At 39.2% G+C, this 27,868-nt stretch overlaps 2 protein-coding genes across 3 annotated transcripts in view; one reads left to right on the forward strand and one right to left on the reverse strand.

Moving 5' to 3' along the window:
* Positions 1-2,309: 2,309 nt before the first annotated feature.
* Positions 2,310-27,868, forward strand: part of rttn (rotatin) — a 51,484-nt gene continuing 25,925 nt past the window's right edge. The window contains exons 1-24 of one of the 2 annotated variants that reach the window (XM_015000186.2): positions 2,310-2,479; positions 2,650-2,837; positions 4,067-4,256; positions 4,413-4,511; positions 4,620-4,710; positions 4,951-5,065; positions 6,943-7,093; positions 7,754-7,922; positions 8,190-8,380; positions 8,582-8,697; positions 9,586-9,753; positions 10,562-10,774; positions 10,871-10,983; positions 11,062-11,188; positions 11,505-11,630; positions 12,044-12,160; positions 12,706-12,845; positions 13,623-13,794; positions 13,900-13,999; positions 14,357-14,442; positions 14,947-15,064; positions 15,577-15,673; positions 16,289-16,354; positions 16,478-16,669. In XM_015000186.2, the coding sequence (XP_014855672.2) occupies positions 2,449-2,479; positions 2,650-2,837; positions 4,067-4,256; positions 4,413-4,511; positions 4,620-4,710; positions 4,951-5,065; positions 6,943-7,093; positions 7,754-7,922; positions 8,190-8,380; positions 8,582-8,697; positions 9,586-9,753; positions 10,562-10,774; positions 10,871-10,983; positions 11,062-11,188; positions 11,505-11,630; positions 12,044-12,160; positions 12,706-12,845; positions 13,623-13,794; positions 13,900-13,999; positions 14,357-14,442; positions 14,947-15,064; positions 15,577-15,673; positions 16,289-16,354; positions 16,478-16,669 (3,176 nt within the window). In that variant the 5' untranslated portion in view covers positions 2,310-2,448. Of the gene's footprint in view, positions 2,480-2,649; positions 2,838-4,066; positions 4,257-4,412; positions 4,512-4,619; positions 4,711-4,950; positions 5,066-6,942; positions 7,094-7,753; positions 7,923-8,189; positions 8,381-8,581; positions 8,698-8,737; positions 9,754-10,561; positions 10,775-10,870; positions 10,984-11,061; positions 11,189-11,504; positions 11,631-12,043; positions 12,161-12,705; positions 12,846-13,622; positions 13,795-13,899; positions 14,000-14,356; positions 14,443-14,946; positions 15,065-15,576; positions 15,674-16,288; positions 16,355-16,477; positions 16,670-27,868 lie in introns of those variants that run through there. The other variant, XM_015000190.2, reaches the window with a different exon arrangement.
* Positions 17,850-27,787, reverse strand: fasn2 (fatty acid synthase 2). The gene is made up of 6 exons (XM_015000191.2): positions 27,730-27,787; positions 26,726-26,879; positions 25,736-25,896; positions 24,814-25,020; positions 24,549-24,730; positions 17,850-24,195 (listed from the first exon to the last, which is right to left on the reverse strand). Exons 1-6 carry the CDS (start codon positions 27,785-27,787, stop codon positions 18,661-18,663), a joined length of 6,297 nt encoding a protein of 2,098 aa, XP_014855677.2. The 3' UTR covers positions 17,850-18,660.

A 27,868-nucleotide genomic window follows, 5' to 3' on the forward strand; every position in this document is an offset into this window, starting at 1 on the left:
TAAGACTAACAATTGAGAAGTATTTATCTTTATTTGACAAGAGCAGTATGACCCAAAGGTTGAGCATAGGGGGGAAGAGAAAATGAAGGTTTTTTTTTTCTAAACTAATTTCTGCTGATTTTTATATTGCTCCTTTAGCATCTGTCTCCTGGAGATTTTTTTTAAATTATTATTTTTCTTTTACATAAAAAAAACAGTTTTCTGAAAATAATTCTGAAATTTTACATCTTTAAGCGATTGCAGCATTATTTTTTTAAACCTTTCCATCACTTTCCTTCATTCAAAGATAGGGATAAGTAATAGTTCCCCTGAAAACAGCTCAGGATGAAAAACTTAACAAAAATTATGAGGATAGAAAAAAAAAAACAATCTCAAAAGTAGCATAGTTCTTTGTTAGTCCTTGATGAAAGCATACCCACAATTTTCTCTGAGTTATTACATATATAATCTTTGCCTGGAGGCCATATGCTCATTAGAGGCAACCATTATGTTAGGAGCTGAGGAAACCCATTATGCATATGACCAAAGGAAGGTTGTTGTACTTGAACATTTTGGAACCAATGTTGAAATAAAAAAAATAAATAAACATTTATTTCATTTCATGCTGCTGGTCTTCCCTGCACCATGCATCTTACATGGTAGAACCATTGCCAGTCCTCCATAACCTCTTAGACTTCATTGTAAAACTGCAAAATGATTAAAAAAAAGACATGTATGTTATTCTCAGGAAAAGGAGAGATACTGTAAAGTCTATAAGTCAGCAAGACAAGTCCAGCAAGTGTATTTCAGTGTACACACTTCGGTCCAAACGATGGCAAAGATTTTTCTGTGTGAAAAAAACTCATGTGACTTTGATCATTCAGCATACTACTGAATATGGTATACTGGAAATAACTTGGAAATAGTTCATTTGACTTTAGAAAATGTCAAAAACATATGCTTAAATCACTAGAAATCATTTTGTAGTTTCCGTCCCCTCAAGTTCCCAAAGCATCACTGTCTTAATATGTTTGTAGAACATTCACTGCAAGGCTCAAATTAATTATAGAGCCTAAATCCCAGTGGAATTCTTTAAAAGTGTGATTACATTATAATGACATCAAATCTTTTGCTAAGCATATTAATTATCACCCTGCTGACTGAACTTATCAGTGTCACATTTCAAGTGTGAGATCTCATGCAGTTGGATTAATTTTTACACAGTGAATTTCAGCCGAATGCTTAAAAAAGTAATGTATACAGACTTTTATGCTTCTGAGAATTACTGTTGACGGGGTTTAGTGAACAAATATGTGACTCATCTGTAAACTTTGAGTCGGGGTGAACAGTTGAGGGCAAACGTTCCATGTGAAATACTTGAAATAAAATTTTAACACATGAAATCAAAATTAAAAACATATATAATATTAAAGCTTTGTGTAAGCAATATGTGTTGTAGATAATAGAAATAATATTTAATCAATTGATGAAATGTCTAAATCCATTAAACCTCTGTATGAACTGTGTAAACTATATTTATTTTTGTTTTCATTTAATTGTGACATATTTATTGTGACATTTTCAAACAAATGTACTGAAAACATTCAAATTGTCACAATGGCTGGTCACAAAGACTATAGCTTGGTCACCTGTACAAAAGAACTGCAAATTACAATGTAAATACCATTTAACCTTTCAAACCTGCTTTTTAAGTTGATGATGTGTTGCAACACAGGACATTATTAAACAAAACTACTAAAACAACTATGGCTGCTTTTAACATGTAATTAAGTTTTCATGAATTTTTGAAAAAGCTTTTGATATCAATTATGTATTTAACAACTCACTGAAATGTTTAAATAATTATGGATGCATTTATTTACTTACAGGTAAATAAATGTTAACTAAAATAAACTAGAAAATAAACTGTATGACTTTCCAATGTTCAAATGTATTGACTTAATTAGAAATGTTTGATGTATTTGTGACATACATTGAAAATGGCATCTGTTTATGGAGGACTCCATATCTATTTGGCTTCTGAATAACAAAAAGATTTAATAGACATAATAACATTTAATAGAAAGTAACAGTCTGTTACGTATGTAAGAATGGTTACCTATGCATAATTTCTACATTTTTGTCAATGTGCAATTTTATGTTGTCACTTAAAAAAAATATCTTGTCCTGGCTGCTAAAATTTTGAATATATGTCTTGGCGGTAGGCAAATTTTTCCTTCTGATATTCTGAAAATAATAAATTTCCTACGCCGTTGGTGTACCTGAATGCGCCTTAGTTCTGACTTGTACAGGAAGCGCGGTGACGCTGGCGCGGTTGTTGAAAACAAACCCGGGGAAGTTGTTGTTGACATGTTGCTTAAAGATAGAGAGTTCAGACACTCAAACCGCTGCAGAACTTCTAATACACGGTTTTTGAACGGAAAGCCGTGAGGCATCATAAAGCTAAACATGGAGTTATCTCCGCTTATAAAGAAAATAGGTAAGCCGAACCGCTAGCTGAGTTTTGCTCAACTTATCGCTAACACAACCCTAGCGATGAAACCGTTAGCATTTCTGCTAATTTCGCGTAACTTTACGTGCATAACTTTGCTTAAACTCCTTTCCAACTGTCTATTTTGAACTCACTTTACTGCTTTCCTTAAATCTCAGGTCACTCTTTAGTGGAAATTAGAGTTCGAGCGCTGAAGAGCATCTTAAGTAAGCTGGACCATTCCCTCATCACTGTGACTGACATTGTTCAAGAGAAGATGCTGTTTGTCTATCTGCTTGAGTGGTTCAATTTCCCGGAGGTTCCAATGAAGGAGGAAGTCCTTGAATTGCTTTTAACATTAGCAAAGGTACACAATGCAGTATGTTTCAACTCAGTATGTTGTGACTTTGGCTGAAGAAAAACATCGCTAGATTTGAAAGATGACTAGTTTGTCACTTTTGAACTAAATGTATCAGTTGGACTGAATAGTATTTGATTCTTGTCAACAGTTTCCTGCAAGTCTTTAGTGCGCTCTATTTCTGGTATGTGTAATACAAATATATTTTATATTAGACATTTTTCCCATGTTCCTATATCCAGCTGGAAGTGCTCCATTAGCTTCTTGAGAACAGAAGTACAATTTATCTAGAATAAAAGCTACTGACAAAGGCTGTACAGTCAGTACATTATATGTTATTGTCAATTTCTTCTCACTGAACCACTGTAGTTAACAACTGAACTCGTCAGTTATCCAGTCAGACACTAGAATTGACCATTTTTAGTGATTTACAGGTCAAACTCTGTAACAGAAACATTTTATATCCTAACATTTTAGTGCATAAAGACTAAAATAAATCCTATAATTTTCAGCCAGTCAACAGCAACAACAAAAAAACATACATTTGTTTTACTTACAGAAAAAAAAAAAGAACTGACAAACATAACTGACGCATATCTTGATGCGTCAGTTATGACATATAATGGCATGCATATTTTGCATTCCTCTATATATTTAGCCTCTTCAATAGACTTGCCCTTTATGCCCACATTTGATGCATAGCTTTAATGATACAGTAATTATTTGGAAGAGTGGTTTTGTTTATGAAAGTAATTTTAGTAAACAAATTTTACACACAGCACATGCATATCCGAATTGACAGGTTAACCCTATTGCAAAAACAAACAAAAAATATCTAGATTTTAATTGTAAATGTGAATCAGATTATTAAACTTTTTTTTTAACCTAAAAGGCCATATTATAAAAGCTGTAAAATGCATTTGTACACATTTAGTGTACATAGTCCACCATCAACATAGTCTTGTGTTCTTCAGTTTCAAAACCACAAGATTACATCATTTATACATTTCAGTCAAATTTATAAAAAACTTCAAGTATTGGAAGATCAAAGATGAATTGTGTTTTTGTGTGTTTAATTCATGTCTGTTCATAAAGTTCAAAATAAACAAATATCTATCTTCCAAGTTTTCCAGTGATTACCTTGAATACAAATGGATCAAAAACTTTAGAGCGTCACATGTTACAATTTTTTTTCTCTCATTTTGCCAGTGTTTATTTTGTTGTTTTTGTGTTCAAAGCATCCTAGTTCAGCGCAGATGCTGAGGGATGTCGGGGCGGTGGACTTTCTCTCTCAGCTTTCTCCTACAATCGAGCCCAGACTGCGAGCTGTCATCGATGGAACCCTGGACCAGCTGTTCCAGCTTCCTGAGCTAGTCCCCAGTCATTCAGCTGTCTACTCTCATGGACCGTGCAGCGCAACTACAACAGGTGTCACAAGCTGAACCAAACATTTCTTTTACTTGATTTTTATTTCACTGTGCTAAATTGCAGCTGGCAAGTTGTCTTTTTACCTTCTCTGTTTAGTGGAAAATAGATGTTCTGTGTCTAAGATGTGCGGTAACAAATGTCCTGTCTCCTCTGCAGCCCCGACACTTGTTCCAGTTGACGATAATGTGCCTAAAATGGGTTATTTCCACAACAGTATGCACCACAATACAAATGTACCACCTCAGAAGATTGCAGGTAATCTTTACTGAGATATACCACTGCTTTTTCTAATGGCGTGTCCTATTTTTAATATAAAGATTGATTTGTAATTTTATTTTTTTCCCCCTCCTTTTATGCATGCAGTGCGTGAATCTGTGAGATGTCTGAAATTTTCTGTATTTCCATGGCTGACTTTAACAAACACGGACCGACACATACTTTCTTCCAATGAGAGGTAAGACTTAACACAGCTTTTATTTTTCTTGTTGTTTATTCAGCTCCTGGCACGCTTCAGTTTTTAAGTTCCAGAAACTTTTGAATTTATGCCCAGCTCTGCTAACAGGATCACATTTATTTTCTGCTGTTCTTTTTTTATTTCAATTACTTGGTTATATAATGTTCATATTCAAAGTTTTTTTTTTTTTTTTTTTTTTTGCGTATATTAAATATATCCACACTCATTAATTTGATGCAGCTCTCTGGGGAGCAGCAACCCTAACATGGTGAGGACAACCTGTGAACTTCTGTGTGACGTGATTCTGCAGGACTTTCCAGCAGAAATCTTCCTGCAAAGGCCTGGAATCGTTAAGGTAGTTTGCATTATCATGTTTAAACATACATGCTTTGCAAAAAGTATTTGTACATCTTAAGCTTTTTAAGATTTTTGTCAGATTGCAACTAAACACATTAATGTATGTTGGGGGATTTTATGTGATTGGACAACACAAATTTAAAGACATGGCTGTGTAAATTGGGCAGAGACCGAATTGGGGTTTCCAAAAAAATTGTACTAATTGTCTTGTAACAGATCTCAACCCCTTTTGCTGGAATGCCTTTAATGAAACCAAGTGACATCAAATGCTTTGTTGTATTTAATTAAATCTCAACAGAAATACCGTGTTGCTGCACCGTATGTATTGATACACCTGGCAAATAACTTTACAAATCAAGGGTAAAGAAGGTCATCATCTAAAAATGAAATGTCTGCATTCAGTATTCCAATTAAAACATGAATAATTGCAAAACAAAATTAAAAAAAAAAAAAAGAACTTAAAATCAATGTAAAGTTGAAAAAAGTTCATACAAAATGTATTAAGAAATGTGTATGGAGTTTAAAAGAAATATATAGATATTTACAGCTTTTTAAAATCTGCATTGAGAGTCTAATCATCTGCACACCATTTCTTCGAAGCTTGGTGATGGCAGCATCATACAGTGGGAATGCTTTTCTTGAGCAGGGTCAGAAAAGCAGAAAAGTTGATGAAGAAATGGCTGGGTGTACAGTAAAAGACATTATGTATTTAAAATTGTTAATCTAGAAATTTGCACCGCTTTTAAATGCTTTGAGAATATTCTTAAACCGAAAGCGACATTTAGACATACTGGAGAAGAAATGCAAGACTTCTTCTTCTTTTTCTGAAGTTGCTAGAATGACCTAATTTCTGTTAGATTTATGTGATTGCTGCTTCACTGTAAGAAAAAAAAAAAAAAAAAAAAAAATCAAACCAAAAAACGGCTTTCTTTTGGAAAACGTCAGCTTTGGATACCGTGTCCTCGATCCTGTTGGAGCTTGTGGGGTTGCAGTTCTCTCGAGGTTTCTTTTTCTTGTGGGTAGAAGATTGCTGTGAGGATACATATTGGCTACCATGTACATCGTGGAAGGTGTGAAGGTCAGTGCTGCTGGGGCGTTCTGTTGCCTTACTCCTACCAAGAAACAGCCGTTCACACTTTGAATAGCCACTGACCTTTTGGACTCTACTGTGGAGACGTGTCAACAAGGGACGCTTCATTCTGTGACAGGTTCAGACGTTCCTCGTTTACAGATGCCTCTTCATTTATCTGTTATTTATCTGTTATTTTTGACATATTGAGAAGTATAGATTGTAGCTTGGTGGCATCAGAGTGACTTGTTGACTGGGACTTCGTCTGAGTGTTTGAGGGAATATCATTTTGCCCAAATGAGCAACTATCAGTGTTGCAATTTGGTTAATAAAGTAGGGCTTAAAATTACATCGGTCTCAGGGCAGCATTAACACACTGTCACCCAGCAGTCATATCTGAGAAATGCTTTTCTTTGTGTTGCTTTCCCCTTTTGAGTTCTTACTTCAGTTAAGGAAGACAAAAAACAACAACAACAAAAAAAAAACGACTTAAACTTAGACGCATGTCTTCATTAGCAACAGACGACAGGAAATTAGAAGTGTGAACAAATTACTGCTTTAGTAATTCAATTTCCAGTTGCCCTTTTTGTTTATTGATTCCTCCTATATATTCACTCTCATTGTCTGGACCAAGATTATGTATTAAAAGATGTATATCATTGCTTCATGGATTACACAAACTAATACAAATCTATACATGAATAAATTAGATATATTTTTTTCATTAGTTATCCAGCAATAAAGTACGATGACAACTGATGCTTCCTTTTTATCTATTCTTTTTTTTTTTTTTTTTTTTTTCCCAGAACCTTTTGTTGCTGCTCAGGGTGGGTTCAGGTAAAGGTGAGGTCAGCTACCTCCACTCATCTGCTCTGTCCTGCCTGCGGCAGCTTTGTGTGGGACTGAAGAGGAGGCTGCGCTTTCATCAAGATCCAGGCTTCTACTCAGCAAAACAGGGTAAAGGTCCTGATTAACTGGCTCTATGTATAAGCCCTTCTGTTTGTCTGCTCCTTGCCATGTTGTTGTTAGTTTTAATAAGACATTCATTGCCTTTGTTGTATTCTACAATGCAGAAAGAAAATTAAATGTTCACTCGTCAAAATATTTTGGGACTTATTTATTCTGGAACCCTTTGCATCACCTTTTAAGAGGTTTAGATTTGTGGTTTCCAAAGTGTGGTCTGGGGGTCATACGAGGCCCTTGGAATGATCTTGTGCAGCTAATGACCATAATTCGTAGTCGGTTGATGTAGGTGACTTTATTTATTTATTTATTCATTCTTTAACATTTTAAATTGTAATGAAATGAAAAATGTCAGTCACGCAATATTTCTCTTTTTATTTATTATAATTCATAATAGAGCATAATTCCTACTTTTATAGACACTAATCTTGTATGATCAATTAAGAAAAAACCCATTTACAGTACAGCCATAAAAACCCAAAATTAATCTTATTATTGACCAGGGTTTATGCAAACTTGCCCAGAAGTATAAAGACAATTTAGTGGAACATGTTGCCATATTATTATTCTATTTTTCCAAGTATGCTTTTTACATAGAAAAAAACCCATCAGATGACAGGAACAATAATGTCAAATTTCTCTGTGACTGTTTAGATCCGGTGTCGCAGAACTCGTCCTTCTCTTACACCCAGGAGGTTCGGGGGAACCAGCGCTCACAGGCCTCCTCTCCTGCGGCCGAGTGCTCTCCTCGGCCCTCTGTGGTGGGTCGCACAGGCCAGAGAGCCAGGGGAGACGGTCAGGACGGAGACGCAGCCTCTAACAGGTGTGCCTCTAACTAAGATCCTCATGTTTTTAACTTTACAGCGTTTTTTTTTTTTTTTTTTTTTTGATGCATAAGTAAAATAGTCAAGTATGACTAAGAATATTTTCTGCTTTTCCAGCATTATCAGCAACGGAAGCCCTCTCAGAGCTCGTTTTCGTTTCATTTATGATGGCAAATTCTGTTGCCCGACCCAGCCTGTAATTCTGTAATTCTTTAATTAGCTTGATCCGAAGGGATATCAAAAGATTACGTGTGTGATTAATCCAGTGGCAGCTCACACGGAGGCGGGGCAAGGGCCCCAACCCCGCAACAGACGCCCCGTTCCCCTGTAGACGCAGCTCACCTGGAGCTTCCCGACATGAGCGTGGAAGACGTTCTGGAGCTTCAGTTGCAGCAGCTCAGCGTGGCCCAGTTTGCTGTTGCCACCATGCAGCACGCCATACCGCTGCTGAAGACAGGTGGGAGTCTGTTATTTTTGCTTTCTTCTCTGCTTGAATAAACTTGAGATAGTGTAAATATCCCCAGTCCTGCTTCCCTACATCAACTAGATTCTATCCGGTGTTATTTGATCTTGTCAAAAAAAAAAAAGAAGAAAAAAAAGAAAAGAAAAAAAAGAACCCCCTTCCTCTGCTTTTGTTCTGCTTCTCTCCTCCTCTCAGAAGGTTTGCATGCATTCCACCGTGTTCTGGAGCTGCTGTGTGATGCTCTCCTCCTGCTCGGGGACAGCGTTTGCGAGCTGGTCTGGGACGATCGCAGCCTGGTGGGGATGGAGCTGGCAAGTCAACACAACTCATGACAGCCTCTTATGTAGATGAATGGATACACTTCACTGAAACGGGGAGTTGGCTTGGCCACCAGACAGTTTGTCACAGACACACAAGCATACGGTGCTCAACTGTCAAGGAGAACCGTGGGCATGTGAGCGAGCTGAATGAATTATACTCGCTTGCAAAGAGCTGCACGCGCAAACTTATTGTCTGCAGCACCTGGGTTAATCAAGCATCATAACTGCTGGTTTAGAAAACGTCTTCATTCATTATGTATGTTAAGTCAAGACAATAGATCGTGTTAAAAAGGCTTGTGCCTTTTAACCACACAGGGTTATTTATTATATTCGCTGGCAGCCTATGGAGTATGTTTTCTGCTGTGGGATTTACGCACTTGTCAAGCCGGGGCCCCCGCGGCCCTCTGCTGTTTAATACATACTCAGAGTCGTGCAACCTAAGAACTATTTTGTTATCTTTAGGTGGGGAGCAGCTTTTGTTTGCCAGACCCCTCCGTTTCCCTGTGGGATCGAGCGAGCGATGCACAGGACCTGCACTGCCCCCTGCTGGCGTATCCGCTCTATTGTTCTGTGTCTGCATCCAGAACAAAGTGACTGAGAATAGATTGTTCCAATTTATTCATACTGAGATAGGGCGGATCTGTATCTCGTCCCAAAATAACCCTGAAATCTGATTACATTCAATTCCTCAAACCCGGGAATGAACAATTTTTTTTCCCTTTTTTTTCCCCCTCTACTGGCTCCTTGCCAGGAGCGCTGTTTGAATCTGAGAAAATGCGCTCGCTGGTGTGTTGGTGTGCGTTTGTTGCATGCGTGGCTTTTATCTACTTTTCTGTCAGTTTATGCTTTGGTTTACATTTCTCTCTCTGTTTGTTTCAGAAGGAGAAGCTGCAAGCCTGCATGGAGCAACTGGGGGATATACTCTTCTTTCACCAGGACCATTCAGCAGAGGCCCCTCACAGTTCCCAGGTTTCCCACAGAATGGCCTATTTAGGGACTGCCATGTTTACCATTAGACTTTTACAGACCATACTCCCTCCAGAGAAGGTGTGTGCAGTGCCTTGCCAGTTTTTTATGTTCATGTTTATGTTACAACTATACTCTTTAATTCGTTTTAGTTGGGATTTTTGTGATAGACCAACATGAATGGTCCTGAATTGGAGGTAGGAGGAAAATGATATAAGGTTTACAAATTGCTACACAACAAGCAATCTTAAAAGTGTGGCATGCTTTTTTATTCAGCCCCCTTTACTCTAAATGCCCTAAATAAAACCCTGGACAGCTAGTTGCTTTCAAAAGTTACCTATTATCGTCATAAGCCTGCATGTGCTTGTTCTAAATGAAAATCAGCGCTTTCTTCTTTGATTTCCAATTTTGACTTCCAACGATTCACTTCCTGCTAAAGAGCCCCCTGGTGGTTGAAGAAAAATCCACAGAAAAGCCGCACTGGGCTACAAGCCGCATGGTTCAAAGCGTGGGGAAAAAAGTAGCGGCTTAAAGTCCGAAAAACACGGTACTTGGATCTTTTGATGCTTCCAAAGCTTTAAGTCTGTGGCCGAGGATCGTCTCTAACCCAAAACATACAGCTGGAGGTGGACCAGTCTGGTTCACATCTGAGCATATCATCTGCTAGACTGTCACAGTCAAAGTCCTAAATCTGTTCAGCAATAAATTTCTCTGCAATATTTTGTGTTGGTCTGTCACACAAGATTCTAAGAAGATACTTGGTAGCTTTAGGTCGCGACACCACAAAATATTAACAAAAACCAGAATCAACAGTTTTGTGCTCGTGCCACCAAATCACCAGTTCATTGCTGTTTGTCTGAAAGTTATTGTTTTCGTGACCTCCGAACAGGCCAGTGAAAACCTCCCCGAAAATGCAGCAACAGCTATTTTCCACTTATGCTTGGACTCGTCGCTGGGAAGTCTATTACCCAGCATGCAAGAGACAGCTGTGGCCTACTTGGAGCAAGTGAACTCAGACAGCCACGACCTCTACCGGAGGGTGAACAGAGCTGCGTTTTGGATGGAATCGACTTGTAACTTTGTGAAGGAGGCACAAGCTGAAGTATGAGCTGCAGAACGCATAAGCCCAAGCTAATAATCATTGCAATTATGGAAGCATCTCTTGAGTCTGTAATCGATCACATTTTTCGTTCTGAAGGGGGAAAAGAACTGGTTGGACCTAGTAGAACTTGCAGACCACGCCATAGACGGTCTTCCATTTCACCAGCACCTACCAATCGTCAAGGAATGTGTTCACATGTGCTCTTACTTGTAAGGCAATCATCTATATGTTAGTCCATTTTGATGTTTCATGAGATGCTTTGAAATAATTTGACTTTCTTTGATGAGGTGGAAGTTTGATCAGCCCAGCCCCCTCCTCCAGACTGAGAGCCAGAAACTCTTCCTCAAGCTGCTGTCCCATCCCTCGCCGCCTGTCAAAACGGAAACATACGAGTGTACTTTAAACCTGGTCAAGGTCAGAGCATGATGTTTTATAGGTGGCTGTTGTTTAAATGAGCATAAAGGGTCATGGCTGAAACATGCCAGCCGTATGTTGCTTGAAAAGGGGAGCTGTGCCTGCTCGTTCTCCGGTACCTAAATAAGTAAAATGGAGACAAATGAGGTAGAGCTCTTTGACAGCATGCTATAAAAGCCCTGCTTGACATTTTGAATCAGTCTCTCTTTTCATTTTGCAAATCAGAGTCTAGAATTGAGAGGGAATTGTATTTCATGAATGCGAGCACAAGTGAGAGGATAGTGCTAATTTATGATGTGATTACATGTACCCCCAGGACTGCCTTGGCATCCAGAGTCTATCGAGACAGGAAGCAGCGGCATGCGCCGGTGTTAACTTCCTTCTCCACCACAGGGTCCTGTATGAAATGAGTGTTTTTGGACTGCAGGACTCTGCTCAAATGGTATTTGGATCTATGTTTGTGTTCTATGTTTTAGATGTAGGAAGGGGTTTTTTGTGTATTTTTTGTTCAGCTTTGTGTGTTAAGTGATTGTTGCTTCTTATGACTTTGTTTCAACAACGACTTTCTTCTTCTGTTAAAAATGTCAGGATTTTAAGTTCTACACCAAGATTTTAAGAAAGCTATGTATACTTTTGTTTCCTCTTCATAATTACATGCTATTTTGTGTTAGACTAAAACATAAAATTCAGATGAATGGAGTTGTAACATTGCAAAATCTGAAAATGTTCAAGATGGTACAAATCCTTTTGGCAAGACACCATCTATCCGGATAATTTAATCACGTTTAGTACCTGATCGCATCTGTTTGACTTGTGCTTGCTTTGTGAACTCAGCTCTTTACCTGTGATCTATAGGTGAACATTGCTGCCAAGGATATCCTGCTATTCCTCCTCAAGGGACGATTAATGATGACGGCTCGAGCCTGGGACAGATTCAACGAGGCACTTTACCCGGTCATACCCATATTACAGGTGTTGTTCACTTTGCGGAGATTACAGAGTTATTTCACTGCTGGGCTCTTAAACCAGCCTCCTGTTTGGAACTCATTGCACTATTTACATAGGGATATGACAGTGCGCGTTCGAAGAAGCTGTCATCTGTAGGGGAATGTTAATATTCTCAGAGCATAAAAAAAAAAAACTGCTTATCATGCCGCCTGTAAGGGGAAAAACATGGTCATTCCCTCATTTACATGCTTTATGCTATATTGTTTCCTTTTTTGGGTGGCAGTAACAAACTTTTATTACTTGCTCAGTTTCAGGCAACGGAAGCAGCCTCCTCATGAATATACATGAGCGTTTGACTAGGCTGTCAAGTGTGATTTAATTCAAACAGGCCATTGTAGGTTGGGCCCTCTGTGTCAACAAGAGATGAAATGAAACTACCCCTAATCAAAGTGATGCAGATTTTACTTACTGTTGCCATGCTTATCAGGAATTCCCCCTCTGTTCACTACTTTGTCTTCCAACCCAGCCTGACAATTACTTGTGTTATGTGTTTGTGGCTGTATTGGCAGGGCTATGCCAGCACGGAGGAGTCACTTGGAAAGTGTGTCCTGCTGATAAGTGACATGTCGGATGTGACAGGAGACGATGTTTTCCCCACCACAGACAAGCTGAAAGCAGCGCTCCGACTCCTCTTCTCTAAACAGCCCACGTAAGTCGGAGCTCTGGGTCTTCCCATTGTCTGAGCTCGTTTGATTGTTAAGTGCTCAGACATGTGTAGGTGTTTTTGTTTTTTTTTCCCCTTCATGCATGCATATGTTTGTCTGGTATGATTCTTCTGCATCTTTCTGTGAAGGGTTGTTAGTCTGATTTTTTCTGATCTGAGTGTTTTTGGTTGAGGACAAAAACAAATGGTAAAAGGTGACCGTTTTGCTGTTTGACACATTTAGCTTCACGTTTTTAACTTCACATATAGCAATCTGCAAAATATTCACACTCCTTCAACTTTTTTTTTTTTTTTTCACATTTTGTCACAGCAAGCTTTTGTGTATTTTATTGGGATTTTCAGTGAAACTTGAGCCCCCATGATCTCCTGTTACTTCGCATGCTGGCTAAGCCTGCACAATGCATCGCCTCATCGCAATAGGAAATAACACAAATTACTGTTTGGAATGCAATTATTGTTTTACTGAAGTATTATAAAATCTAATTTTGAGGTCAATAAATCCACCAAATCCTCTATTAGATATGCATGATTGTTTTTCTGTCCTACGTATGTTGTTTGTAGTTAACACCAGTAAATATCAGATACATTTTAGATCATGTTTTTATTTCCACCTCTAGGCATTTTTAATGTGGATGGCTTGTAATGTTGGTATAATTTTAACAGACAGAGAGGTGTGACGTTGCAAAAATTTCACGTATTACTAATTTCAAGCAATTTACCTCTAAGGGTTTGTTAAGGTCACCTAAAACTTGCTCTTGACAGTGTCAGAGTAGCTGCAGTGCATCACATCCTGCCCCACCTAACCAGCCACGCTGATGCAAACCCCAGCAGCGTATTCACAGATCAATCAGTGGCCGCGTCTCTTCCCAACCTCTTCTGCCTCAGAGACCCTGTAGATGTCACTCTGGACACCATCAATAAGTCCATTCTAAAGGTACAAAGCCACATATAGAAAAAAAATGACAAAAAAAAAATAAATTTAGGAGGCAAGACAGTTATTTTGTGTGTTTGTTTATGTTTTTTTTTCTTTCTTTCTTAGGTGGAATCAGTAGAAAAGCTGTTTTGCATCCTGGACTCAGAGACAGTAGACATCTCTCTCCGAAGATCGGCAGCAGAGCAGCTTTTTGTCGTGCTACAAGGTGAGAAGCCTACAAAATCTTATTAGATTAGATTAAAAAAAACAACTAAAAGAACAGTATTGTTTATATGATTTATATCCTTGCATACTTTTTGAGTGACCCACATCGTCTCTTTCTTGCATGCAGACAGAAAGTAGTTGCTAGCTTTTTTTGTAATTTTAGTCGAAAGTGTTATGCTCATTATAAATTGAGAAGAAAAGTTTAAAAGTTTGATGACTGTGTGTATTTCCTCTTGTGAAAAGTGCAATTGGCAGATGCTTCTGCTGCATTTCTTCCTTACCGCTGCAATATGTTTAGGCAAACAGAAAACGTAGACAAATGTTTGTTGCTGAAATTTGATCTCTTTCTGTCTCACAGACAAATCAATGCACTCGGTACTGACGAGTCTCGGCATCACAGAGAGAGTCATTTCTCTTATCACAGACAATGTAAATGGCAACAAGGTAAAAAAAAAAAAATACAAAACTTACACCTTTGGCAAGAAAGTAAATAATGATTGTTGAATAAATCCTTTGAGTCAAGTCGAGTAAAACAAACCAGTGTATGTGTGTTTGGTTGAAGTGTATGTGTTTGTGCTTGTGTGGACTAAAGCCACTGAGGCGTGGATGATTGGAGAATGAAATGGCCTATGCTAATAGTGTCAGACAGGCCGTGCTCAACAGTGATTTCTGCCCTCAGCCCAAAATTACTTCAGTCCGCTGATCATTTCCAGTTCTGGAATCAGAAAGCGCCGCAGGTGATTGTTCAACAAGTCTAGCTAACATGTCGGAGAGTGGATAATGACGGCATAAACTTAACTAAGCTATCATAAAAGAGACTGTTTACAGGAGATGCACCAGTCAGTAAATTGTGGCTTAGCTTAAAAAAAAAAAATTGACAGTGCATCTACATTCTGCAGCTTCATATGTTATTAATCTTGTACTTATGAATGCGTTGCTGCTCCCCAGAGCCTCGATTGTCTTCTGGAGCCGTGTGTATGCATCTTGAGAAAACTGGTGTATGCCGATCCGTCTCTGAGGCACAGCCTGGCGCAACACAACCGCCTGCTCCTCACACTGCTCAGGGGTACGCAGAGCAACACACCTCATTTAGTACCAGCCACACACTCTGTGTCGAGTGCCTCGTGAACAAAAATCCCCAAGTCGTCCACTTGTGTGTTTGTTTTTAGACATGTTGTTGTGCTTCAGTAAGTGGCATATAATATGAAGTATGAGTATATATCTATGATGCAACTTGTTGATGTGTTGCTCAGCTTTAGTGCTAACAGCTTGATTTTTTTTAAACAAGAGTTGCTGAAAAGTAGTGCAGCTAAAAAATGTATCTTATAATTTGTAGCTCAGTTCTTGTTTTCTTTATATAATATGAAAATTCACTTATACGAGCTGTTGACTTGAGTTTTAAGTCTGATTTGGAAAAGAGAGATTTCAGCTAAATATGTGCAAAGTTTTATACATGCTAAATTAAATTTTTTTAAACTTCAGTTTTAAGCCTAAAGGTGTGAATTGGGTTTCAGATTCATATGTTAAAATATGCATTCATTAACTTTGGTTATTATATGGATGTTTTCTTCCTTGTAGCTTCCTTGATATTGAAGGAGATCAAAGGCAATAACGCTGAGGTGGCCGTCCTCATGTGTTTGCTGCTTTTTGATGAGATCGCCTGCATTGAAACATGGTTGGTTCATGTTTTCTCACAATTACATTACAACAACACATTTTCCTGTATCACAGTTACATAGCAGGGTTTTCTGTGAATTAAGTTCAACAAATTTTAAATATAGTTTGGCTCCTGTAGTACAACATTTAATGGACAATTTTTTTTATTTTTATTATTACAATTGTTATCAATCATTATTTATTCAAGAAAAATGCAACACCTCCACAAACAAGCTTCAATGACATACAGCCATACTTGTATAAACCTGAACTGACAGCTGGATCTCCAAAATCTAATGAAAACTCTTCAGATTTGGATTCATGGAAAATGCCAAAAACAGGCAACTGTTTTTTTTTTTTTTTTTTTTTTTTAATGTTCTCTGTTTAGACTAAATAAATAAATAGCATATTTTATGGTTTTCTTCCACCTGATGTTAGCTTAAAAACCATTTTTAGGTTTCCTTTTATTCCAAATACAAGTCAGAGTGCTTTTTTCTTTGCCTTTTATGAACTTTGTGAAATTTTGATGTGCCAATCAACATTTATGAACTGTGTTTTATTTGAATTGTACAATTGTTTGTGAACAAAACGCCACTCGATTTTACTTTAAAAATATATATTTGTCATTTATCAGGTCAGATAAATCCACTTCAGATGCGACTCTTTCACCATTTTCTCTGCCAGTAGCTGCAGTACGGAGGTAGGCCTCATCAAGAGATGTGAAACAAAAAAAAAAATCACTTTTCTTAGCTTTAGCTCATGATATCATCTAACAAAGGATAATACCCAAAGATCTCTAATATTTCACCGTTGTTTCCTAAAGGTACAACATTCCCTTCAAGACAGCAACTCACCATGCGGTCAGCCCGTACTGCTGCATCTTGGCTCCTTCCTCTGACCTTTTGTCCCTGAGTCTTGCCCGCCAAGCCTTGCAGGTGGCCTGGAATGCTGCATGGCATTCTGGGATAGATAATCTCCTGGAAAAATCAAACAGTGTTGCCTGTGATGCTGATGGGTAAGGCTCTGCCTTTAACTTATACTGTGGAATATTTTAAAATTATTTTCAGTGTACTAATGTCTGCAGTAGGCTGCACAGTGGCGCAGTTGGTAGAGCTGTTGCCTTGCAGCAAGAAGGTTCTGGGTTCGATTCCCGGCCCGGGTCTTTCTGCATTGTTTGCTTGTTCTCCCTGTGCGAGGGTTTTCTCCGGGTACTCCGGTTTCCTCCCACAGTCCAAAAAACATGACTGTCAGGTTAATTGGCAAATTGTCCCTAGGTGTGAGTGTGTTTGTGCATGGTTGTTTCTCCTGTTTGTCTCTGTGTTGCCCTGCGAGAGACTGGTGACCTGTCCAGGGTGTACCCTGCCTCTTGCCCGGAACCTTAGCTGGAGATAGCAACCCTCCCGAGTCCACTAAGGGACAAGGGTGTAAAGGGTTCTGCGTAGTATCTTGGCTGTGCCTAGAACGGCACATTTCTATATCTGATGCACTCCACCGGGCCATCCACCCACCTACCCACCTACCTACCTACTCATGTCTATCTTCTCAGGATGTGATGGAGTAGTGGGTGTTTGGTGTAACTGTCAAGTTTTGGACTTGAGACTACGGGAAATGTTGCTACTGAGTGGGTGGTGAAACTAGCGTATGACGTGAGGAGGGGTTAATACGGGATCTTTACAATCATGCATTTTAAGTGACGGGTGGCAACCCCAGTCTATACCATAAACATCTGATTAAGATTAGAGCCTAAATACGTTTTATTTCCAAAACAGAAAGAGGCTACGCAATGTTAGCCAGCTAACAAATTGCTATTGCTATCCTAGCATATCAACTAACAGCTAGAAATAAACCAAAACACGTACCTTTGTAGTCAAACTGGCATTATTCAGAGAGGAATTTGTCCAGTTTAGATTATGTTGATGAAGATAAAATGTTTGCAAATAGTGATATACCTTCAAATCGTATTTGTGGCAGCTGCTTTAGAGTCCAGAAACAGCATTAAAGCCACACACTGGAACTAAAGATACACCTTGTGACATCACTGTGAAAAGGGTCCCATTTTCTTGAAGCGGGAAAATCAATCAACCAAAGTGCTGGAACTCTCCTGGGTTGCTAGGTGACGAGGGTGTGGGGGGGAGGGGCAGAGTGCCACTGGGGTTGCTAGGTAACGGCAAAGTGCGACTTCTCAGGAGCTTTTTGAAACTGCCTGTTTTACAGACACTCGGAAACTGTCATTTATTGGCAAATACATTTAAGCATTTGGGATGTTTCAAATGGAAGTACAAAAAAAAAACAACAACAAAAAACTGTGTGAATTTAGCATAATCAGTATCTCTGAATTTGCTAGAGCTTGTTTTTATTCTCACCAACTTCTAATTCTTTCGCAAACCATTATTTTTAAGAATTATTTTCCCATTACTTTATTCCTATAATTTTATTCCTGGGAAATAAAATAAAGCTCCAAACATGTAAATTTCCAACAACAATTTTAAATGAACTGTATAACTTAAATGGCAGAGATGAGGTTGTGACAGACCTTCCAGTCTTTTGGCCAGTGAGCGGGCGAAGAGCACATTGGGAAGCTTGCTCTGAGCGTAAGCTTGTGGATCGCATTAAACCTCTATTTTAACAAAAATGCTGTGTTAATAACAATATTTGAATTATCTGATGTAGCAGAATAATCGCAGATGTGTGGTGTGTCATGTTATTACAGACCAAGTTTGTTACAAAATTTCATTTCTAAACAACCAGTTAGGATTCACAAATGGAGAATAAAACAAACAGTAGTAAAAACTCGAAGAAGTAGGCATTCAAAATGTGTGATATTATTTGCCTGATGATTTGAAGCATTTTACAAAACAAACAGGGAATCAGGGGAAACCTTACACTTCACTTAATCTAAAATGCACTAAAAACATGGAGATTTTTCATAAAAATGTGTACAAAAAAGCTGATAACAGAATAATTATTATCCATCAACACATGTAGCTGATTATTTAGTTTTATTTTTTATAATCTTGTTAAAACATCAATGTCGTTCTTGTCTTCGTCTGTGGGAGACTTTTCGTTGATGTTTGCTTCACTCAATATGGTTACCACTGTCGATATTGTGGCATTGGGATCCAACAGCTTCACCAGAGGCACATTCACTCCTCTCTCCTGAAACATCATATTCTGCAGAGTCATTGCCTGCATGGAGTCCATGCCTAAGGATGACAGAGGGTAGTCATCACTCAGCTCACTCTGATCAGTGCCTATTGTCTCGCTGAGCAAAGAGAAAACATATTCTTTTGGTGAGACAGAATCACTTTGTTCGGTTTTAGACTGTTCCTCTTTGGATCTTTGGAAAGCCTCATTGACTAACGCAGAAAGACGTAAGGTCAAGGTTTTATTTTTAGAGAGGATGTTGTATCTGATGTTCCTGAAATGAAACCTGCAGACAGCCTGCTGGGGCCGATTCAGGATGAGGCATTGCTCCAAGCATTTATGGACTTCTGCAACACCCAACACCATCATCCCCTTTGCCTCCAGAAAGCGATGGATGTGTTTCTTGTTGAGGAGCAGACCGAGATTCAGAGCCCCCCAGTTGATGGACTGCCCAGGCAGCCCGAGTTTGCACCTGAAGTGGCAGAACAAGTCAAGAAAAGAGTTGGCTGCTGCGTAGTTTGTTTGGGATGCATTTCCAAGGAATGCTGAGATGGAGGAGAAACACACAAAGTGGTCCAGATGGCAGTGCTTTGTAGCATGGTGTAAATTTAACACCCCACTGACTTTGGGTTTAAAAACCTTCTCGTAAAGGGTTCTGTTAAGGGTCTCAATCAGACCGTCATGGAGGACAACCGCACTGTGAAACACCCCTTTGATTGGGAAACCCCTAAACTTCTGCTGGATTTCAAGGATGACCTTGTGCACGCTCTCAGAGACAGAGATGTCACACACCATGCTGGTGATGATGTTTCCACATTGCTGCTGAATATTGAGTATTTCTTGCTGTATTTCTGCTGTGGGCTTGCTCCTGGAGAGAATCACAATGTACTCCCCTCCCCTTTCTGAGATAAACTTGACCGTTTCAAAGCCCAGGCCAGAGAGACCGCCTGTCACAAGGTACACTGCTCTCTTTCTGAACAACTGCTTCTTCACTGGCAGCAGCTGAATTTCAGTCAGTGCGGTCTTGTCCTCTTTTTCCAAAGCAATCACAGCCAGTTTCTTTGAACTGAAATATGATGATATCTGTGGTTTTACATCATTACTTTTAGATTTCACATTTTGAAAAGTGAAGTTTTCGATAACAAACTTCCTGCTGAAGTTCAGAGACTTCAGCCAGTGATAAATGTGAGGTGTGTGTGCTCTCAGATAACCCTTCTGCAAAACAGTTTGTATCTGAACTGTTTGCACATGAACACTTTCCTTTATATTTTGGCACAGGTCCTGAACAAGGAGGGTTTGCATTTGAGATTCACAGAGTACTACGACATGCCGAGCACCTGGGAAATCGCAAGTTTTCACAATGAGAGACTCATCGAATAGTGGCAGGATGACAAATGCATCCAATTGATTGACATCTGCAAAAGATCCGTTACACTGTGTGCTTAAAATCACATTCCAACCAGATTTATGCGAAGTAAGTGCAAAAACTTTCACAAGAGCTGAATCAGTGTTGGGGCAAATGATCCCCAAATTCTTTTTGGGTTTAGGCAAGACTCGATGAAGCATCTCCCAAGCCAACACAAAATAGGAAACACAAGGCGTTTCTTGAAAATGTCGGAACCTCTTGATGCTGTAGCACACGTCCTCTGGCACATGGACCTTACTAGCTGCCACAACTGGATAACAAGAGGCAATGTGATCCCCAACTTTGAGTTTTCTGACATCTTTTCCGACTGCAGTGACAGTACCACTAAAGTCGAGCGCGATTAGCTCATGCTTCTGAGATGAATGCTTGTTCCAGTAGAGTGTCTGACCAAAGTTTAGATGTGAGGCACTGACTGGAAAGTAATCAGATGAATGAACGCATATTTTACTTAGTCGAATTTCAACTGATGTGCCGTTGATTGGATCCGTTTCCTCGTCGCTAGGAATGGCATTCAGTTGAGTCACTGTATGTGCGTCAGCCGTCTGAAAGATGCACAGTTTAGAAGTTGTGGAGGTGTAACTACTTTCTGTATGGTCATTGTCTTCCAGTGGGGTTCGGACTATTGACGGTTTTAAGATCAGCCCGTCCTTTATGACCAATTCTGGGTACTTTTCACAAGGATGTGATCTCAGGACCTCAGAGAGAGCTTTAATATCCTCAGTAAAAATTGAGCCTATGTCAATCAGTTGAAACGAAAGATCAGGGATCTCTGCTGCAAAAGACCTGACCATTCCAGCCAGAGCAAAACCTGGACTTATGTGATCCACAGTGATGTCAGATGAGCGATAGGTCACTGCTCTGATGGCTTTGGGGAACTGAATCCACTTCAGCTCCTGGACAATTTGCCGGAAAATCTCACAGCAACTTGCAAGATTATGCAAGATGACATCTGGTGATTGTGATGTAAGATCTTCTTTGCCCCACAAAAATAACACTTCATCAAAGTTTTTCTTAATATCCGGAATGCTGAGGTTTGAAAGAAGAGATGGGAATCCATTGCTTAAAATATCTTTTGCATGTGTGAAGGAAACACATCTAGATTTTTGGTCTAAATGCGGTTGTAGAGCTTTTGAGATGCCTAAATGATCAGAGAACACCAAAGCCCTTGGAGGCTTTGAAGAAGTGGAGCTTTCAGGGACAATACTGAAGTCATTATGGTAGAAGTACTCTTCAACCACCTGACATCGATTGCCGAGATACTGGATTATCACGTGTTTCACCTCAACCAACACTCTGCCTTCCTTATCTGCAAAGCAGCCACAAACCTCAAAGTGATCTACACCCACATCAGTTGCTCTCAGGTAGATAATCATCTCGTTCTGCAAGGGTTCAAACACAGCAAGGCTCCCTATTTTGGCAGGAAACCCCAGCCTGCCTTCAAATATATGCTCAACAGTGACAGGGAGAAGCTGCATCAAGTAATCCAACACAACAGGATGAATGCAGTAGTCATGCAAATGTGGTCGGAGCTCTTCTGGAACTGAAACAGCTGCAAAGGCCTCTTTTAGATCCTCACCATAGTGCACAATTGCTTTATTCTGGAAGACATCGCCATACTGGAAGCCGCCTTGAGAGAGATATCCATAAAACTCCTGAAAACTCACAACAGAGGTGCATCTTTTGGAGATCGAGCTTACCGAAATTGCTTGTTCCTCAGACTGCCTCTCTCCCTTTTGAACCACTGTCCCTGAAGCATACACCGTAGAAGAAGAAAACACTTTGAAGCCAGTTTCTTTTCCTTTCTGCTCTACTTGGACCCTCATTTCAGTAGAGTTCTGTGTCAAAATAAATGGGCTGTGAAACTTGACACTGACGTGCAGCGAGCTCAGGGGCACTTTTGGTTTAGTGGTGGCCATGACCGACGCCAGACCCAACTCTGTGTAGAAGGCGCCGGGGATGATGGGTATGTTATTGTGCCTGTGCTCCTTCAGGTAGAAGGTTGAGTCAGATGTTAAGGCACAGCTGAAAATGTTGCTTTCACTTCCAGTCTGACAGAGAACAGGATGAAAACTTGCTTTACTGATCTGGGCAGCTCCGATGATCACGTCTCTATCAGAACAGTCAAACTGGTACTTTGGGAAAAACAGTGGTGTTGTCTCATAGCCTTTGTAGAAGGCGGTCCAATCTACCTGAATGCCCAGTTCGAACAACTTGGAAACAACTGAGATGACTGATTCATGATCTTTCTTAGGTTCCACTGAGGCAACAACTGCTACGTTGTTTCCAAGAGTTTCCATAATGTTTCTTTGCAGTGCTCTTCTTGGCCCTATCTCTACAAATACTACACCTTTCTTCCCTTTAGCTGCTGACCTCAAAGCTTGCTCAAAAGCAACGGGCTCACGGATGTTCCTCGCCCAGTATTCACCCGTGCAGAAATCTCTGATATTGGCTTCCCTTCCTGTAACTGTCGAGAACAACTCTGTGTCAAGCTCATTCTTATGCAAGGTGCCAATTGTGTCCCTGATTTCCTGGAGAATTGGGTCCATCATGTGGCTATGGTAAGCAACAGGGACATCGAGCACACGGAGGAAGAGATTCTGATTGTTTGATGAGTTGCTTAGCTCTTTTAGGAGGCTCTCGATTGCATCTGCTTCTCCTGAGAGAGTGCAGGACTGTGGGCTGTTGAAGGCTGCAATGCCAAGTCTTCCAGAATATTTAGGGAGAATCGAAGCCACATCTGATACAGCCATGTTGCTGACCACAAGCATTTTACCACCAGGAACTTTCCCTTGAAGGGAGCTGCGGAAGAATATGACTTTCACAGCGTCTTCGAGAGACAAGAGGCCGGAGCAGTGAGCAGCAGTGACTTCACCAACCGAATGACCGAGCACAACATCAGGTTTGACACCACAGTGCTTGAGAAGGGTGTTAATCCCAACCTGAATGGCAAAGAGGAGAGGCTGGACAACGTCTGGGTTTTTGATGTCACTCCTTTCAAACTCACTCTCAAGTGTGTCCAGGATGTTTAGGGAGCTCATCCTTTGGAAAATGTGAGTGATTTCTTTGATTTTTTCTCTGAATACAGGCTGGCTTTTCAACAGCTGCTTACACATGCCGTGGTAAGTGACACCATTTCCGCAGAAGACAAACACTAATCTTGGATCTGAGAGAGCCAAGCTGACATTTTTGCCAACACTGGCTATGAGCTTCTCCTTTAGATCACCTACAGATGAAACCGCAATGGCCTTTCTGTATTTATGCTTTTGGTGACTTCTCCTGCAGGCTGATGTGTACAAAACAGAACCAAGATCTACGGTGATGCCATCCTCCAACTGTTTTATGGTGTCTTCTATCGTCAGAGTCAGAGATTTCTGTGAATTTGCTGACAGGACAAAGTATTTCACCTGCTTCTCCCTGCTATGTTTTTTTAAGCTTGTCTGCATGTGCTGTTTGACGATGGCATGTGCATTCGTTCCCCCAAAACCAAAGTTGTTCACCCCTGCAACCCTCGCTGCGGTAGATTCCCATTTCTCAATGTTCGTGGGAATTTTAATATTCAGGGATTTGGTATCGACACTGGAAGTTTCATCAGAGTAGAAAACAGATGGGACGATAGTTTCATGCTTCATCATCAGCAGAACTTTAATTAGTCCGGCCACTCCTGCTGCTGATTCCGTGTGTCCAATGTTGCTCTTCACCGAGCCGATCCACAGAGTCCCCGACCCGGAAGGTCTGACTTTGGCAATGACGTTGGAGATGCTTCCTGCCTCTGTCGGGTCTCCCACTGGGGTTCCAGTCCCATGAGCCTCAATGTATTGGACATTTGCAATGTCAGTGTCTGAGTAGGTTCTGCGCAGCAGTTCCTCTTGTTGAGTCATGGAGGGTTTAGTAATCGGACTGACAGAGTGTCCATCTTGGTTGACTGCGGTTTTACTGATGATTCCCCAGATGTGGTCATGGTCTTGAAGAGCCTGCAAATTGAAAACGGGACCAGGATGAAACAAAAAATGAGGAAAAGAACATTGTGTAAATGTTTTATAGGGTCAAATATTCGTGGGATTAGGAAAATTGCTAGCTGTAATTTTCAAATCCAACACAACTTGTATAATGTGTTAGCTAGTCCAGTGGACTAAAGTTGACATGTAGTTAGATAGGTTGCATATCTCATTCACTATAAATAATTAATTGTCAAAGGATAGGAACATTGGGTGCATTTATAAAACTATCAAAAATCTTAAACATAGGAATCTTAAAATCAGAACTTAATATTATTGGACATTGGTAAAATAGAATCTGTTTCTTTAATCACTCTGCAAACCTTCACCTTTTTCAGTTGCTTCAGGAGAACCACCCCACAGCCCTCTCCTCTCCCGTAGCCATCTGCTCTGCTGGAGAATGGCTTGCTCATCCCTTGAGGTGAAATCATCTTGGCCTTGCTGAGCGCCACAAACACTCTTGGCTCAATGATGCAGTTAACCCCTCCACAAACAGCCATTTCACAATCACCTAGATAAGATAAATCTTATAAATAGCATCAATAATAAAGCTGCCTGTTGATTTGGCAGGTAAACCACTGCTGCAGGACAGACCTTGTTTAATGGCCTGGCAGGCAAGATGAAGAGCCACAAGTGAGGAAGAGCAGGCGCAGTCTATGGCGAGTGACGGTCCGGTGAAGTTAAAGATGTAGGAGACTCTGTTGGCTGCGATGCTCATGGCGAGTCCGGTTCCGGTAAAATGGTTGATCACAGTTGGGTGCACGTGTGCAGCATTAGTCTCGTAGTCTCTGTTCATTATTCCTACCATAGAAGAAGAAAAAGAATTATCTCAGCATCTGAATAATTTTTAAAGGGGGACAGTTATTCAAAACTAATACCATGCACATTTCTATGCTTCTACAAACACCCCAAATACTTGAAAAAACACCACTCGGGTGTTTTTTGTTTTTTTTTAAGCAATAAATGAATGTTTTTTGGTACTTTTTCCCTCCCAAAACCTTCCGGTTAAATCACAATGCACCGTTACCTAGCAACCCAGGTGGAACTCAGTCCGTTACCTAGCAACCCAAGAGGAACTCCAGCACATTTGGTCAACTGGTTTTACTGCTGTGCAACATCTACTGGAAAAGACAAGTGTTTTATTGTTGACTTTTTATCCAGAAACCACTTTCTGGATCCTTGTTGGTTGTGTGGGAGGCTCTACTTCTGCTTTTCAAAGATGTACAATTATATAACTGCGTATCGGTTTGCAGCCGTTTTCATGAGCGAGTGTAAACGTTGAGTTTGGGGGCATTGCCAGCAGCAGCTTATTTGGATTTAAAGTGACAAGACGCCGTAAAACAGCTCAAAATATTCAGAACTGACCAGATTAAAATCTCACTATCTAAGATGATTTATTGCAAAAATGTAATGAAAATGTTTTGTACAGCACATAAAAACCTATCCGAACCTGTTCAATAAGCATAGTAGGTTAACTTTAACATGGAACTAAGGGTCGTATGTTTTCTGTGTTTACCAATAAACACTCCTGTCCTGGTCCCGCTGGCTCTCTCCATGGGAATGCCGGCGTTTTCCAGAGCTCTGTAGACACAATGGAGGAGCTGTTTCTGCTGAGGATCCATTTGCTCCACTTCACTGTCACTGATGCCGAAAAACTTGTGGTCAAATTCATTGAACCTGGAAAAGTATATAAAAATCTAATATTTAGAACTGTTTAAACAAGTTGAATTACTTTACATATAATCTGGACCTAAGCAGTACAAGTTAAGATTTCCAAATTGTTATGATTGCTGTTGTAATTGAGATTAATTTGATTTGTTTAGCCAATCATTGAGAAAAAAATATGGATGTTAATTTTTCAAAGTCAAGTTTTCGCCATGTTATTCCTACATTTACAAATATCAGAATTCAAAATTAAATGTTTATATTTACAATCTACATATTCAAAGTGCTATGTCAGTAAATACAAGTTTACAAACTAAATATTTAGTTTACAAACTGAATATTTAGCTTGTGAATACTTAGTTTGCAATCTAAATATTTAAAGTGATAAGCCGGTGAATACAAGTTTACAAACTAAATATTTAGGTTTCAAATTTAATATTTATTAGCTCCAAAATCAGTATTTATATTTCTATCTAAATATTGAGTTCCATACAAAATATTTATGTCTAAGTAGACATTTAATCTTTAAATTAAATATTTAGTTTGCAAACTAAATGTTTAATTTTCAAACTAAATATTTATTTTCCAAACTTAATATTTAGCAATCAAACTAAGTATTTAGATTTCCATCTAAATATTTATTTTGAAAGTTAAATATTTAGCTCAAAATTACATATATAGTTTTAACTTGTAAATATAGGAATAACATGGTGAAAGTATGACGTTTTTATGATGGGTGAAATTATTTTTTACAGTGTAACTTTACTTGAATAAGACTCCATTAAACGTGAGGCTGAATCAAGAACAAACAGACTTAAAGAACTTTTGCTGAGGTTCGTACCCGTCGATCAGAGCGGCCGTGGCTGTGCGGGTTTTCCCCGGTTTGGTGTCATCTGGGTCAAACCAGCTCCCAACGTCAAACCTCTCTCTGGGGATTGAAACAGAAAAGTTCCTCCCTTCCACCAGAACCTTCCAGAAATTTTCAAGTCCCTCTCCTGTGGGTAAAAAAAACACAATATGTGGAGAGAAAATACTGTTTTAATTTTCAGTTACATACTCGTATGTCTTTACATTGCACATCTAACACAATAAATCAATAACAATACATATCACAATAAAGAGATGATCAGTATCAATAGATAATACAGCTAATATTAAGTATATAGAATATTCACTGGACTTGTTTCTTCAAGTCAGAAGAAACATACTTGTAAAATCAAATGATTACTTTAAAGCTAAATTACAGTTTCTGTGACTAAAAGTAAATATCGTGCAATTAATCTGTTAAGAGACTATAAAAAGACTTAACGGTTAATTTTCTAATAGGAAAAAGACTCTTAAATAAAAGCCAGAACTACAATGGAGTTGTTTCAATCAAAACATATCAATGGCCGAGTCAAAGTACAGACCTAAAACACCTTAAAAAATATATGAAAGGAATCAAAAAATTTATTATTTTGTAAAGAAGTGTGGACAAACACTTCAACCTCAAGATGTACAAAAAGATTTTGTTTTTCTTTCTAAATAAAAAAAAAACTTGGATCATTTTTCATTTTGTTTACATGTTGCTGAGTAATATTCAAATATTTAGACTAAGCTTGTGCTGAAATAAAAAAGATGACAAAAAGAATAACAAAACCAAATAATTTTAAATAAACATAAATAAACATAGTCAATATAGACCTAATGTCTAGTGATTCTGTGATTAGTGTAAAAATACAATCGTAAGAAAAACAAAAATATATATTATTTCATGATGCTGGTTAATTATTTATGTTTAATAAACCTAAATATTATTACTAAAGGAGAAAACTAAATTTAAAGAAGTTCTGAAATTATCTTTACCTCCTGGAAAGTTGCAACCTATTCCCACCACAGCGACTCCATCCTCTGCTTCTTCCATCCTAAAAAAACTTCAGAAAGTAAAACAAATTAAATCCTAAATTACGTTTTTATCATCCAAAGCATTAAACCAGCCGTCTGT

The sequence above is a fragment of the Poecilia mexicana genome, unplaced genomic scaffold (assembly GCF_051168715.1).
Source record: "Poecilia mexicana isolate PSO_F unplaced genomic scaffold, ASM5116871v1 scaffold_20, whole genome shotgun sequence".
In the NCBI taxonomy this organism is placed as follows: domain Eukaryota; kingdom Metazoa; phylum Chordata; class Actinopteri; order Cyprinodontiformes; family Poeciliidae; genus Poecilia; species Poecilia mexicana.